At 44.4% G+C, this 14834-nt stretch overlaps 1 protein-coding gene across 2 annotated transcripts in view; it reads right to left on the reverse strand.

The window, feature by feature from the left end:
- Window positions 1-14834, reverse strand: part of srgap3 (SLIT-ROBO Rho GTPase activating protein 3) — a 302285-nt gene that overhangs the window by 80520 nt on the left and 206931 nt on the right. For both annotated transcript variants that reach the window (XM_060919551.1, XM_060919552.1), the window contains exon 7: window positions 390-611. In XM_060919551.1, the coding sequence (XP_060775534.1) occupies window positions 390-611 (222 nt within the window). The remainder of the gene's footprint in view (window positions 1-389; window positions 612-14834) is intronic.

Raw genomic sequence — 14834 nt, forward strand, 5'->3', positions numbered from 1 at the left:
AAACCTAATTTCCCAAAAGGATGTTGGACTGTTTTTAATAACTTTCTAAAGTAGGCTTTCTAGAGTGGTCACATTAGGTAAATAAGGAGCCAGTATGACAAGCGTAAATCCAAAACCAGATGTAGGCTAAAGGCAGGTATTTAGACACAACTTTCACGATCATGTTTATTATTTTTATATACATATAATTAGTGTGTCTATGTCTTTCCATGGATTTGTAATGAAATCTTTCAATGTATTTTCTTCATTTCCACTGGAGGTAACCTGTATTCAGAACTACACATCGTAAAAATGTCAAAACGTCACTATATGAAGAGTTTCTTCAATCCGCTACACAAACACACAGTGAACTTCAGATTAGATGGAGTGGTTCTATCCAACTGCCTCACCTCATCTCCCATGTGAGGCAGATACTCGAAGCGCATGGGAGGACAGAACACCTGGTTGTACATGTCCATGATCTTGTGCTTGTCACTGCGGGAGTCCAGGTTGTCCACGGCGCTCTCAATCAGGTCCAGGCCTTCGTGGCGAGAAGTCTCCAGGTTGTACTCCGCAGAGAGATAAGTCCTAAACGTGCGTGCCAGGCTAGCATGATAACCAAGATCACAGCACTGGAAAAGAAGAATGGACAAAAAAGGAGGATGTTTCAAAGAACTGGCAAACCTTTACCATGTACACTGCTCTGTTCTGTTCTGTTCTCTATGGTAACGAGCTCTAAGCATATCCAGTTCAGTTCTGTTTTATTAGTAAAATGCTGAAATGGAAAATTTTGTTGCATCACCATCAATTTGTAGCAAATTCTGCACTGCATTTAATGTTTTATCCACTGTTTTATATATAAACACTTAACTTTGGATAAAAGTGCATGTCTGAATACAAGAAATGGCTCAAAAAAAGGAAACAGAGTAAAATGAGGCCTAGAGCACAAATTTAGAAGAACAAACACAGTGGGATATCCAGTTTAATTAGGTTCAGTGTTAAAAAATAGCATAAACGAAGCTAATTTAGAAGAACACTTTGCATGTTTCAATGATGCTGCAGGGAAATAAACATGTCTGTGAATCATTATAGAGGCGTTTTAATGAAGAGGAGTCAGTGAGCTCTCTTGAGCCATAAATCCATCCATTAGGCTCAATTAGATGTTTGAGTAAACTTGCACATGAGCTCATTTGAATAAACTGATTATGAGATACTTTAGAGCTTTAATCTTGTGTATTTATATCAGAGGTGGACAGTGACAAAGTACACTTACTTGAGCAGGGCTGCCAACTTTTCGAAATTCCTTGGAGTGAGATTTTTTTTTGGGGGGGGTCGACGGCAACATTTTTCCGCACACCATGCAGTAAGTGGGAATTTTGTATTCAGTTTGATATTCACTTGTCCCCCTGCATTCTGGTGTTTTGTTTGTGGGTCGTCCAGCTGGAGATGGACAATGGGGGGGAGGGGGGGGGGGGGTTTGTTGAGATTTTGGATTTAGTAGATGTTCCTGCATTCTGGTGGATTTTTGGAGTGGCCTGCTGTGCCATACCTACATTCTTACACACCCTGACTTGCCAGGCCTTCAGCTTGTGGCCAACAAAAGCACCAAGTTTTGGCTTAAAAGCCCCCACACTAGAAAACTACAGATGACTGCCAATGTTCCTGTAGCCCTATAGACCTGTGTTTCAGATTTAAAAGCAAGTTCATGTTTGAAAATATTTCATCAGCTAAGCCTAAACACCTTCTGAATTGAAACTAAATGTTAAGTTTTTAATAACTGTTGCAAAAATAAGATTGTCCCTCACTGACTATTCATTATGCATTTAAGGGCTTTCCCCACCACTGTTCAGCAGAAGATTGGCATGGGGAAAAATATCAACAGCAAAAGAACAAATAAAATGCTTAAACAGTAAGCAAAATGTGCATGGGCTACAAGAAACATTAAAATGATTAAGTTTGAACAGTATTGAAACACAAAAAGCTGAACCTTGGCCATAGGTGGGAATGTGCACACAAAGTTGGGCTCAAAAATTTTGGTCATACTTAAATAAGCTATATTAATATATTTCTTATTAATTTATTTCTTATCTATGTTTCTTATTAGTAATAGAGCATTCGTCAGGGCCTGTTATCTGACAAATATTCTCTACCTGTCTTGCCCTCTTTGAAACCCTGTCTCCTCAGTATATTGTTCTCTGTCTTTTTTTTTAATTATTCACAAGTTCAAGTTCTTTGATATTACAGGTGACCATGCTTTATTTACTTTAACTGAGCAATTACATACATCATAAATAATTAAAAATAAATACCCTGTAAATAAACAATAGGTATGGTGGCTAATGGCTCTTCTTGCATTTGTAATATTATCTCTTACTTGCTTTATTTTACAACATTTCCAGTATGGCTTCAAATAAAGTCATAAAGTATGATAACATACAGTAAACAAACTAAAAATGCGCCTTAATAAACGTGTGCTAAGGAGGTGCTCTCCCGTGCTGCTTGTTGGGGAAGATAGAGGCTGTGGCACGGCAGGAGGCCTATAATGATTTATCATGCCTAGTACACAGCTCTCGATATGGCATTAAATCTTCTCACAACACTTATAGGCTAAAACGATTGAGAAACTTTATATAAGTTCATAATTACGCCAGTAACACCACACATTGGCGTGCATATGTACAAACCTGTCTGAGACACCCGTCTTCAACTCGGATACCTTCTTCTCCCTCCTCTTCCTCTAAATTGACGGTAGGCAATTATCCAGCTTCCGGCGAGTGCAGCATCATTAGATGCGCCACCTACCATAGGGGAGTGTGTACAGAAGGGAACATCTCTCTGCCTGTTTAGCCGTGCGTAAGGCGTAATTGATCGATCGCAAGTGGTTGGCGCGACGCAATGGGTAGCCTAGATTAGATAGATAAACTAGATTTTTTTCTAGCGTGAGAAATCGGAGGTATGGCGTGTGAGCGTGTGAAGACAATCAAATGCGTGTGTCTCACGCTCATTGCGTGAGAGTTGGCAGCCCAGACTTGAGTACTGTACTTAAGCACACCTTTTGAGTATCTGTACTTTACTTGAGTAGTATTTTATTTGGAAACTTATGACTTTAACGTCACTACATTTAAAAGACAAATATCGTACTTTTCACTGCACTACATTTCTATCAAGATCCTTGTTACTCGTATCACAGTAACATTTAACCAGTGGGATCTGTACTTTGACTTAAGTAATAAACTTGGGTACTTTGTCCACCTCTGATTTATATACAGTACAAGCTTAATACAGTGCATGCTCCGGTGTCACTGATCGTGTACTTTGATACACCATATCACCGTATCAGGATTGTTACTGACCTGAAATCTTGGATTGTATTAGATCAGAAATGACCTTTTCCAATAAGATTCACAATTTTTTTTTATATATTTTCATGTCATGACACAACTGTACATGACCACAGACACATTTTACAGCATGGTGTCAGCAATATTTCACACAACATAGCAACAAAAGCTTGCTGAGAGTCATCTCAGTTATTGTCAGGATGTCAGTATAGGATACTGCCTGAGCTCTGGTATTGGCATCAAATCTACAAAATGAAAATAATAAATACTGGGATTGGTATTTAGAGACAACTGCACTCACATAGCACATATTCTACAACACCATTGACATGAATGTCCATCATGTAAATAAAGTAAACTGATATCAAGCATTATGTTAAACAGCTGTAGCTGTAATTTGCAGTTCAAGTCATAACTAAATGGATCTCCATGCTATGACATATCATTTGCTCTGTCTTTTAATACAACCCCAATTCCATAAATTTGCGACACTGTAAAATGTAAATAAAAAAACAGAATATGACGAATTGCAAATCATGGAAACCCTATATTTCATTGAAAATAGTACAAAGACAACATATCAGTTGCTGAAATGGAGAAATTTTATTGTTTTTTGAAAAATATATGCTCATTTTGAATTTGATTTCAGTAACACATTTCAGAAAAGTTGGGACGGGGCAACAAAAGACTGAAAAAGATGTGTAATGCTTTAAAAAAGAACTAATTTGGTTAATTGGCAACAGGTCAAGAACATGATTGGATATAAAAAGAGCATCCCAGAGAGTTTGAGTCTCTCAGAAGTAAAGATGGGGAGGGGTTCACCGCTCTGTGAAAGACTGCGTGGGCAAACATCGCAACAATTTAAGAATAACATTCCTCAATGTAAAATTGCAAAGAATCTGGGGATCACATCACCTATGGTACATAATATCATTAAAAGATTCAGAGTTTCTGGAGAAATCTATGTATGCAAGAGACAAGGCTGAAAACTGACATTGGATGCCTGTGATCTTCAGGCCATCCTTAAAAAAAAATCTGTTTCCTGTCCACTGGGTGAGCAAAAAAATTTTCAGTAGGGAGGGAGGGATTTTTTTTTTAATGGATGGGTAAGAAATTGCAATGCTGTGTTTGCTTTTTCTTTCAGTACTTTTTTATTACAAAAGCAGACATTTAATAAAATGACAGTTTAATCAACTGAAACTTGTACAAAAACTTTAAGTTAGCATTTTAAATGCTGACTGCAACATTTGCAAAACTTTTACAAAGGTACTTAAAATGTCCGACACACGGACTTTTTGTACTTCTAAATCGACCGTTAGGCCTAGTTCGGATGAAATTACACTATTAAAATGATCACTGAATGATTTGTATTTCTGAATCTTTACTATTTTGTTGTTCGCTAGAATACCATTTTGCGATTTCACACTTAAGTGAAAACTCCGGATCTCCTTCCTTCATGGTGGCTGCCATTTTTCTGTGCCGCATGGCGCATGCGCAGAGCTGATTCGACAGGGCTTTCCACAAGCGCCGGCTGCCGGCCATACAGCCGACTACACAATTAAGTCCAGCCGGCTACTTTAATGACTATTATTTTTGTAGCCCACAGGCTCTAAATATTAATTTTCGATTTTAATAAAATTAAATGTTTATCTAACGGACTGACAATAATGTCAAACTGAACCGCACTCATTTAAGTTGTGATTTGCGCTGTTTGTACCGATAATAACCACAAATTCCCCGCCGACTTTGTTGATCAAGGGAGAGTAACTCATCCGCGGCCCCGACATGCGGTGTGTGCGCGCGCGCACTCGGCGGAGGCAGTAGTGTGTCGGGGCCGTCGGAGGCGACATCGGAGGGAACAGAAGCAGAGATAACGCTTATTTTGTCTCCGGTAAACCAGTCTTCTCTCGTTCAATTACGTGCTGGCATCAAAAGACACCGCTGGTTGTAAATGAAACCAAACTGAGTCGTTGGAGTGTATTTGCATACACAAATGGAGAAATGTTCGCTGAGTGTTTAATTGTGTAGCCACCACTGCAGACCGTTGTCGTTGTTAATTCATAGCATGCTCAGTTGCGTGAATGTGTCATGCACCGAAAATAAGAGATTTACAAGCCAGGAACGCCTCATGATGCAATACGCAAGAAAAGAAAGATGATTTACTGCCATTTTACTTTGTATTTGAGTAAAGTGAATAAATAAATGGTCTGTGGAAAATACATTTAATCCTGGGAACTGTGTGCACAGGAGTTTATTATTAGTGATGCAGTGCTATGCATTGCAAACTATTGACTCCCATATAGGGAGTGCAGTGCAAAGCACAGTAAACTCTTGTTGTTCCGTTTTTCATCTTCTGTACAAATTTCGATTTCAAATAACCCAATAACCGTACATCGCACACAGACAAACAATACATCAAAACGTGCGGTTTGATCGGACTTGCTATGCTATTACTTTGTTCAGCATTCTACGATTTTTTTTTGCGACGTGGTCGTGAAAAAAAATCACACAAAATTTCCCATTCATTTTCTATGGAATTAATTGAAAAAATCGCACATTTTCAATGTTTTTCAAACATCTGCTGCTCTGGCATGCTTTCACCTAGAGACATGATTCAAACTTTAAAACGTAGACAAACTTCTCCTCTGTGGATCTGCCATTCAACTTTTTTGCTGGGTTCTATACTTTTTGATCAGTCACAGATCAAACACCATGAGCACACCTGGAGAAATTCACACTTTTTCACACTATTGCGTTACACACCAGTGGGGCTCAGGAATTTAGAGAATTCACACAATGTGTCTACCTGAGCGATAGGTCTTACAGTTTTTGAATGAGAAGCCTGAAAGTAAGGAGAGGACAGGCGCGCTGCCCCATAGACTCCCATTATAAACGTGGGAGCGCTTTGACTGCAAAATCAGAAAAGTCACTCGTTTTTAACTCGCTCTATTGTCCACATTTTTTAGACTAGGGACAAAAACATTACATCAATGTGTTCATGGGAGCCTTGTAGCACTCATTGTGAAAGAATTTTGTGAGTACCTCCTTTTGTTTCCGTGTAAATCACCGTTGTTCGAGGAGAGGGAACTCTGAGAAAAAGCGCTCTTTGCTTGTCATTTGCACTACGTTCACACTGCAGGCTGAAGTGACTCAAATCCGATTTTTTCGCCCATATGTGACCTGTATCCGATCTTTCATTGACAATATGAACGACCCAGATCCGATTTTTTCAAATCTGACCCAGGCCGTTTGGATATGTGGTCATAATTCCGATTCCTATCCGATCTTTTCATATGCGACTTCAGTCTGAACCGCCAGGTCGCATTCATCCGACTTACACGTCATCAACAAGCCACAAACGTCACTATTCTGCGCTGAAGTAGGCGGCGGGTATCTCAAAAAAAGTTACAACAACATGGCTTTGATGTTCCTTTGAACGGAGGTTGCAGTCACTACCCTGCAGAACGCCTGAGCCAAAACCCTTGCCCTCTTCCTTCTCAACCTCCTCCTTAACATCAGGCTATTGTGCATGTTCTGGCTCTGTCGCAACAACAACTGCATCATCGCCAGGTACTCCATGCTGGCTACTGTCATACACAGGAAACTTTAGGTTACTTCCGTAAACACTGGCCATGCTCACTGCGTGTGATGTCATATCCTGCAGTGCGCATGCGGAACACTTTTAGGTCGCTTTTCGTTCATACTAAGGATCACATACAAGTCTCATTTGTTAATGTGAACGACCTCACAAAAAAATCAGATTTCACAAAAAAATCGGAATTGAGCATTAAGCCTTGCAGTGTGAACGTAGTGACTGTGTCTCTTCCCTGCACCTGAGCACCGTTACCAAGGCGACGAGCTCCACTCAGGGAGCAGAGAGGCTGCTCTCTCTCTCTCAAACACACACTCCCCCCCCGGCGGCTACTTATTTGTCATGGCTGGCTAGTATGAGCCTTAGTGGAAAGCCCTGGGAATGCGTAAATGTCAAGTTCGATTTTAGATTTACGAACCGGAAAAAAATGTCGGAAAACCAGCGTTAAAAAAAAAAATTTCACCCGCACAAACGGCACTCACCCGGCCGGTGGACTGGAAACAGAACATTTTTTAATAATGGTCTCAGGCCCTCAGGCGACACTGCATTAAAAGCAGACACTTGTCTGTAGTGGAAATCACTGTATGGGCTCAGGAACACTTCAGAAAACCGTCGTCTGTGAAAACAGTTCATAACTGCATCCACAAATGCAAGTTAACACCAGATATAAACAATATCCAGAAATACTGTCACCTTCTCTGGGCCCGAGCTCTTTTACGATGGATCGAGGCGAAGTGGAAAATTGTCCCAAGGTCTGACAAATCGTCTCGTCTCGTCTCGTCTTCTTCCGCTTTATCCGGGACCGGGTCGCGGAGGCAGCAGTCTAAGCAGGGAAGCCCAAACTTCCCTTTCCCCAGACACCTCGGCCAGCTCCTCGGGAAGAACACCGAGGCGTTCCCAGGCCAGCCGAGAGACATAGTCCCTCCAGCGTGTCCTGGGTCTTCCCCGGGGCCTCCTCCCGGGGGGACATGCCTGGAACACCTCCCCAGGGAGGCGTCCAGGAGGCATCCGAAAAAGATGCCCGAGCCACCTCAGCTGATTCCTCTCGATGTGGAGCAGCAGCGGCTCTACTCCGAGCTCCTCCCGAGTGACTGTGCTTCTCACCCTATCTCTAAGGGAGCGCCCAGCCACCCTGCGAAGGAAACTCATTTCGGCCGCTTGTATCCGCGATCTTGTCCTTTCGGTCATTACCCAAAGCTCATGACCATAGGTGAGAGTCGGAACGTAGATCGACCGGTAAATTGAGAGCTTCGCCTTTTGGCTCAGCTCCTTCTTCACCACAACGGACCGGTAAAACGACCGTATCACTGCGGAGGCTGCACCGATCCGCCTGTCGATCTCACGCTCCATCCTTCCCTCACTCGTGAACAAGATCCCGAGATACTTAAACTCCTCCACTTGAGGCAGAACTTCTCCACCAACCTGGAGAGGGCAAGCCACCCTTTTCCGGTCGAGAACCATGGCCTCGGACTTGGAGGTGCTGATTCTCATCCCAGCCGCTTCACACTCGACTGCAAACCGCCCCAGTGCATGCTGAAGGTCCTGGTTTGAAGAAGCCAACAGGACAACATCATCCGCAAAAAGCAGAGATGAAATCCTCTGGTTCCCAAACAGGATTCCTTCTGGCCCCTGGCTGCGCCTAGAAATTCTGTCCATAAAAATTATGAACAGAACCGGTGACAAAGGGCAGCCCTGCCGGAGTCCAACATGCACTGGGAACAGGTCTGACTTACTGCCGGCAATGCGAACCAGACTCCTGCTCCGTTCGTACAGGGACCGGACAGCCCTTAGCAAAGAGCCCCGAACCCCATACTCCCGAAGCACCCCCCACAGAATACTACGGGGGACACGGTCGAATGCCTTCTCCAGATCCACAAAGCACATGTGGACTGGTTGGGCAAACTCCCATGAACCCTCGAGCACCCTATGAAGGGTATAGAGCTGGTCCAGTGTTCCGCGACCAGGACGAAAACCGCATTGTTCCTCCTGGATCCGAGGTTCGACTATTGGTCGAATTCTCCTCTCCAGTACCCTGGAGTAAACCTTCCCTGGGAGGCTGAGAAGTGTGATTCCCCTATAATTGGGGCACACTCTCCGGTCCCCTTTCTTAAAAAGAGGGACCACCACCCCAGTCTGCCACTCCAGAGGCACTGTCCCTGACCGCCACGCGATGTTGCAGAGGCGTGTCAACCAAGACAGCCCCACAACATCCAGAGACTTGAGATACTCAGGGCGGATCTCATCCACCCCCGGTGCCTTGCCACCGAGGAGCTTGCAAACCACCTCAGTGACTTCGGCTTGGGTAATGGACAAGTCCACCTCTGAGTCATCAGCCTCAGTCTCCTCAGTGGAAGACATGACGGTGGGATTGAGGAGATCCTCAAAGTATTCCTTCCACCGCCCGACAATGTCCCCAGTCGAGGTCAACAGCTCCCCACCCGCACTGTAAACAGTGTTGGCAGAGTACTGCTTCCCCCTCCTGAGGCGCCGGACGGTTTGCCAGAATTTCTTCGAGGCCGACCGATAGTCCTTCTCCATGGCCTCCCCGAACTCCTCCCAGTTCCGAGTTTTTGCCTCCGCAACTGCCCGAGCTGCAGCACGCCTGGCCTGCCGATACCCGTCAGCTGCCTCGGGAGTCCTGGAGGTTAACATGGCCCGATAGGACTCCTTCTTCAGCTTGACGGCATCCCTTACTTCTGGTGTCCACCACCGGGTTCGGGGATTGCCGCCACGACAGGCACCGGAGACCTTGCGGCCACAGCTCTGAACAGCTGCGTCCACAATGGAGGTAGAGAACATGGTCCACTCAGACTCAATGTCCCCCGCCTCCCTCGGAAGCTGGGAAAAGCTCTCCCGGAGGTGGGAGTTAAAGACCTCCCCGACAGAGTGCTCGGCCAGACGTTCCCAGCAGACCCTCACCATACGTTTGGGCCTGCCAGGTCTGTCCAGCTTCCTCCTCCGCCAGCGGATCCAACTCACCACCAGGTGGTGATCAGTTGACAGCTCAGCCCCTCTCTTCACCCGAGTGTCCAAGACATAGGGCCGGAGATCAGATGAAACGACTACAAAGTCTATCATTGACCTCCGACCTAAGGTGTCCTGGTGCCACGTGCACTTATGGACACCCCTATGCTCGAACATGGTGTTCGTTATGGACAAACCGTGACTAGCACAGAAGTCCAATAACAAAACACCACTCGGGTTCAGATCGGGGAGGCCGTTCCTCCCAACCACGCCCCTCCAGGTGTCACTGTCATCTCCCACGTGAGCATTGAAGTCCCCCAGTAACACAATGGAGTCCCCAGTCTGAGCACTCCTCAGTACCTCTCCCAGGGACTCCAAGAAGGCCGGATACTCTATACTGCTATTTGGGCCATAGGCACAAACAACAGCAAGAGCCCTCTCCCCAATCCGAAGGCGCAGCGAGGCGACCCTCTCGTTCACTGGGGTAAACTCCAACACATGGCGGCTGAGCTGGGGAGCTATAAGCAAGCCCACACCAGCCCGCCGCCGCTCACCACGGGCGACTCCAGAGAAGTGGAGAGTCCAGCCCCTCTCGAGGAGCTGGGTTCCAGAGCCCAAGCTGTGCGTGGAGGTGAGCCCGACTATCTCTAGCCGGTACCTCTCAACCTCCCGCACAAGCTCAGGCTCTTTCCCCCCCAGCGAAGTGACATTCCATGTCCCAACAGCCAGCCGCTGTGTCCGGGGATCAGGTCGTCGAGGCCCCTGCCTTCGACTGCCACCCAATCCACATTGCACCAGTCCCCTACTGCTACCTCTGTGGGTGGTGAACCCACAGGAGGTGTCTGACAAATCAAAAGGAGAAATTATTTTTAGAAATTGACACCACATCCTCCAGGCTAAAGAGGAGAGGGACCATCCGGCTTGTTATCAATGCACAATTCAAAAGCCAGCATCTGATGGTATGAGGGTGCATTAGTGCACATGACATGGGTAACTTGTACATCTGGGAAGGCATCATTAATGCTGAAGGATATACTGTATACACGTTTCAGAGCAATAGGCTGCCATCCAGACAAAATCTTTTTCAGGGAAGGCCTTCCTTCTTTTAGCAAGACAATGCTTTCTATGCATATTAAAACTGCATGGCTCCATAGTAAAAGAGTCCAAAAGAGTCCAAAAGAGTGCTAAACTGGCCTGCCTGCAATCCAGACCTGTCTCCCATTTAAAACATTTGGCGCATTAAGAAGTGCACGATATGACAAAGGAGACCCCGAACTGTTGAGCAACTGAAATTATATATCAGGGAAGAATGGGACAAAATTTCTCTTTCAGCAATTGGTCTCATCAGTTCAAACATTTACAGAGTGTTGTTAAAAGTAGAGGTGATGCAACACAGTGGTAAACATGCCCCTGTCCCAACTTTTTTGAAACGTGTTACTGACATCAAATTCAAAATGAGCATATATTTTTCAAAAAACAATAACATTTCTCAGTTTCAACATTTGATATGTTGTCTTTGTACTACTTTCAATGAAATATAGGGTTTACAAGATTTGCAAATCAACATATTTTGTTTTTTATTTACGTTTTACACAGTGTCCCAAATTTATGGAATTGGGGTTGTAATTTCTTTCTTTTTTTAATTTTTACTCCATTTTCTCCCAACTGAGTATTTTTTCCAATTCTCATCTACTAACTCTTCCCTACCACATGATAGTTAGAAACCAGGAGGATGAAGTTGAGCATATGCTTCCTCCGAGACATGTGAAGTATTCTACCACATCTCATGCTACATCACGGTGCAGCTGAACACACTCGGAGGAGAATCCTAATTGCCCTCTTCTACATACAGTGGTATGCAAAAGTTTGGGCACCCCTGGTCAAAATTGCTGTTACTGTGAACAGTTAAGCAAGTTGAGGATGAAATGATCTCCAAAAGGCATAAAGTTAAATATAACTCATTCCCTTTATATTTTAAGCAAAAACAATTTTTTTATTTTCATCTTTTACATTTTCAGAATGACAAAAAAGGAAAAGGGCCTGAAGCAAAAGTTTGGGCACCCTGCATGGTTAGTACCTACGGTACTAATACCCCCTTTGGCAAGTATCACAGCTTGTAAACACTTTTTGTAGCCAGCTAATAATCTTTCAGTTCTTACCTGGGGGATTTTCACACATTCGTCCTTGCAAAATATTTCCAGTTCTACAAGTTTCTTGGGCTGTCTTGCATGCACTGCTCTTTTGAGATCTAGCAACAGATTTTCAATGATGTTTAGGTCAGGGGACTGTGAGGGCCAGGGCAAAACCTTCAGCTTGTGCCTCTAGAGGTATTCCATTGTAGATTTTGAGGTGTGTTTTGGATCATCGTCTTATTGTAGGACCCATCCTCTTTTTAACTTCAACTTTTTTACAGATGGTGTGATGTTTGCTTCCAGAATTTGCTGGTATTTATTCGAATCCATGCTTCCCTCGACCAATGAAATGTGCCCTGTGCCACTGGCTGCAACACAACCCCAAAGCATGATCGATCCACACCCATGCTTCAGAGTTGGAGAGGTGTTCTTTTCCTGGAATTTGGCACCCTTTTTTCTCCAAACATACCTTTGCACATTGTGGCCAAAAAGTTCTATTTTGATTTCATCAGTCCACAGGATTTGTTTCCTAAATGCATCAGGCTTATTTAGATGTTCATTTGCAAACTTCAGATGCTGAATTTTGTGGCTAGGATGCAGGAAAGGTTTTCTTCTGATGACTCTCCCATGAAGGTCATATTTGTTCAGGTGTCACTGCATAGTAGAACAGTGCACCACCACTCCAGGGTCTGCTAAATCTTTCTGAAGGTCTTTTGCAGTCAAACAGGTTTTTATTTGCCTTTCTAGCAATCCAACGAGCAGTTCTTTCAGAAATGTATGCCTTTTGGTGATCAGTTCATCTTCTGCTCACTTAACTATTCACAGTAACAGACATTTTCAGTAAGGGTGCCCAAGCTTTTGCATGCCACTGTACATGTGTAAATGTGTTTCTGGCAAGTGACACTGATTAACAAGGGGAGAGTATGCCATCCTTCCCACCCATGGAATATACTGCTCTCTTGGTCTGCTGGCTACGGATGGCTGCAGTATCATTGGGATGCGATCTCTAGACAATAAGGCAAGCGCTATCCTGCTGTAGTTGATACTGTCAGAACACTTCCCTACAGCCCAGTGGCAATAAAGGAGCCTACATTTTGTCCTCCTCTCATTGCTCCCTGGTAGATTACAGATGATAGACAGACATGCCTCCAGTGGTGAGCACAGGAACAAGAATGTCCATCATGCTTGAGTAAAGAAACTAGCTGCAGCAGCCAATCACAGCACTCAGCGATAAACGGTAACTTTGTGGCTGTCACACTTTAACATGACGTTTAAAAGGACAGGGTTAAGAGAGCACCACAGGAGCCGTCTACTCCTTTTCACTCAGCTGGGGGAATTATGAAATGGACTCAATTCCCTTGATTTGCCATGGCCATGTAATGTGAAGACCCAGTAAACAGCTCTGTGTGTGTGTGTGTGTGTTTTGAGAGTTGGGGGGGGGGGGGTTCAGGGCTGTGCTTCGGGGGACTGAAGGCAGGGACAGCAGAGTACCAGGATTGCACCACTTCCACTATGAGCTGTGCTTTGCGGTGCAGCATTGAAATCCTGCCACATTCTTTAACGCCCAGTCCAGGTTTTAAGATTCAGGAGTTAATTAGACACCACTGCAAGTTTGGTCGTCAGGTGTGTGAAATTTATAAAGCTAGAGGGAAAAAAAACCCAGAAGTCCTGAGAACCTATGGCATGCCATAAGAACTACGTGCATTTCTGTGCTTTGAGGTGGCTTCTGTAGTACACTCTCACAAAATCTGCATATTTGATCCAAGTATAAAAAGAAAATAAAATTTATATTCTTAAAATATGCCACAGGAATAGGTTCTTTTAAACATTTGATGTTAGAGTTGTAATGCAAATGAATTCCTTATTTCTCATTTGTTATGCATTAATGAAGAGGGAAGCAAATGTGTGAATGATATAACGTTCATTCATATTACTAATGTTCTGTAAAATAAACGGCCATCAGGCAGCACAATGGTGTACTACAGTCTCACAGCTCCAGGGTCTCCGGTTTAAACTGAAGCTCTGGTTATTGTATGTGTGGAGCTTCTGTGTATGTTTATCCTGTGGAAGTATGAGTTTCTTCCCATGTAGATGGACTGGCTATGCTCATCTCATCATCTCTAGCCGCTTTATCCTGTTCTACAGGGTCGCAGGCAAGCTGGAGCCTATCCCAGCTGACTACGGGCGAAAGGCGGGGTACACCCTGGACAAGTCGCCAGGTCATCACAGGGCTGACACATAGACACAGACAACCATTCACACTCACATTCACACCTACGGTCAATTTAGAGTCACCAGTTAACCTAACCTGCATGTCTTTGGACTGTGGGGGAAACCGGAGCACCCGGAGGAAACCCACGCGGACACGGGGAGAACATGCAAACTCCGCACAGAAAGGCCCTCGCCGGCCACGGGGCTCGAACTCGGACCTTCTTGCTGTGAGGCGACAGCGCTAACCACTACACCACCGTGTCGCCCCCTGGCTATGCTCAATTGTCCCTATATGTGAATGGTTGCGTAAAAGTGTGTGTGTGTGTGTGTGTGTGTGTGTGTGTGTGTGTGTGTGTGTGTGTGTGTGTGTGTGTGAATGGTGCACTGAGATGGACTTGCATCCATTCCAGGATGTATTTCTACATCACACCCAGTGCTCCCAGAACAGGCTGTGGAGCCACCACCACTCTGACCAGGAGAAAGCAGATACTGAAGATAAATGAATGAAAGATGAATGATTTAAAAAAAAGACAAGCCAATACCTATGCAGAGAAAATTTGAGGAAAAAAAACACCCAGAGCTCTTTGTGTATAAAATTCTAAAAGAACTAAGGTT

Source organism: Neoarius graeffei, chromosome 4 (assembly GCF_027579695.1).
Source record: "Neoarius graeffei isolate fNeoGra1 chromosome 4, fNeoGra1.pri, whole genome shotgun sequence".
Classification (NCBI taxonomy): domain Eukaryota; kingdom Metazoa; phylum Chordata; class Actinopteri; order Siluriformes; family Ariidae; genus Neoarius; species Neoarius graeffei.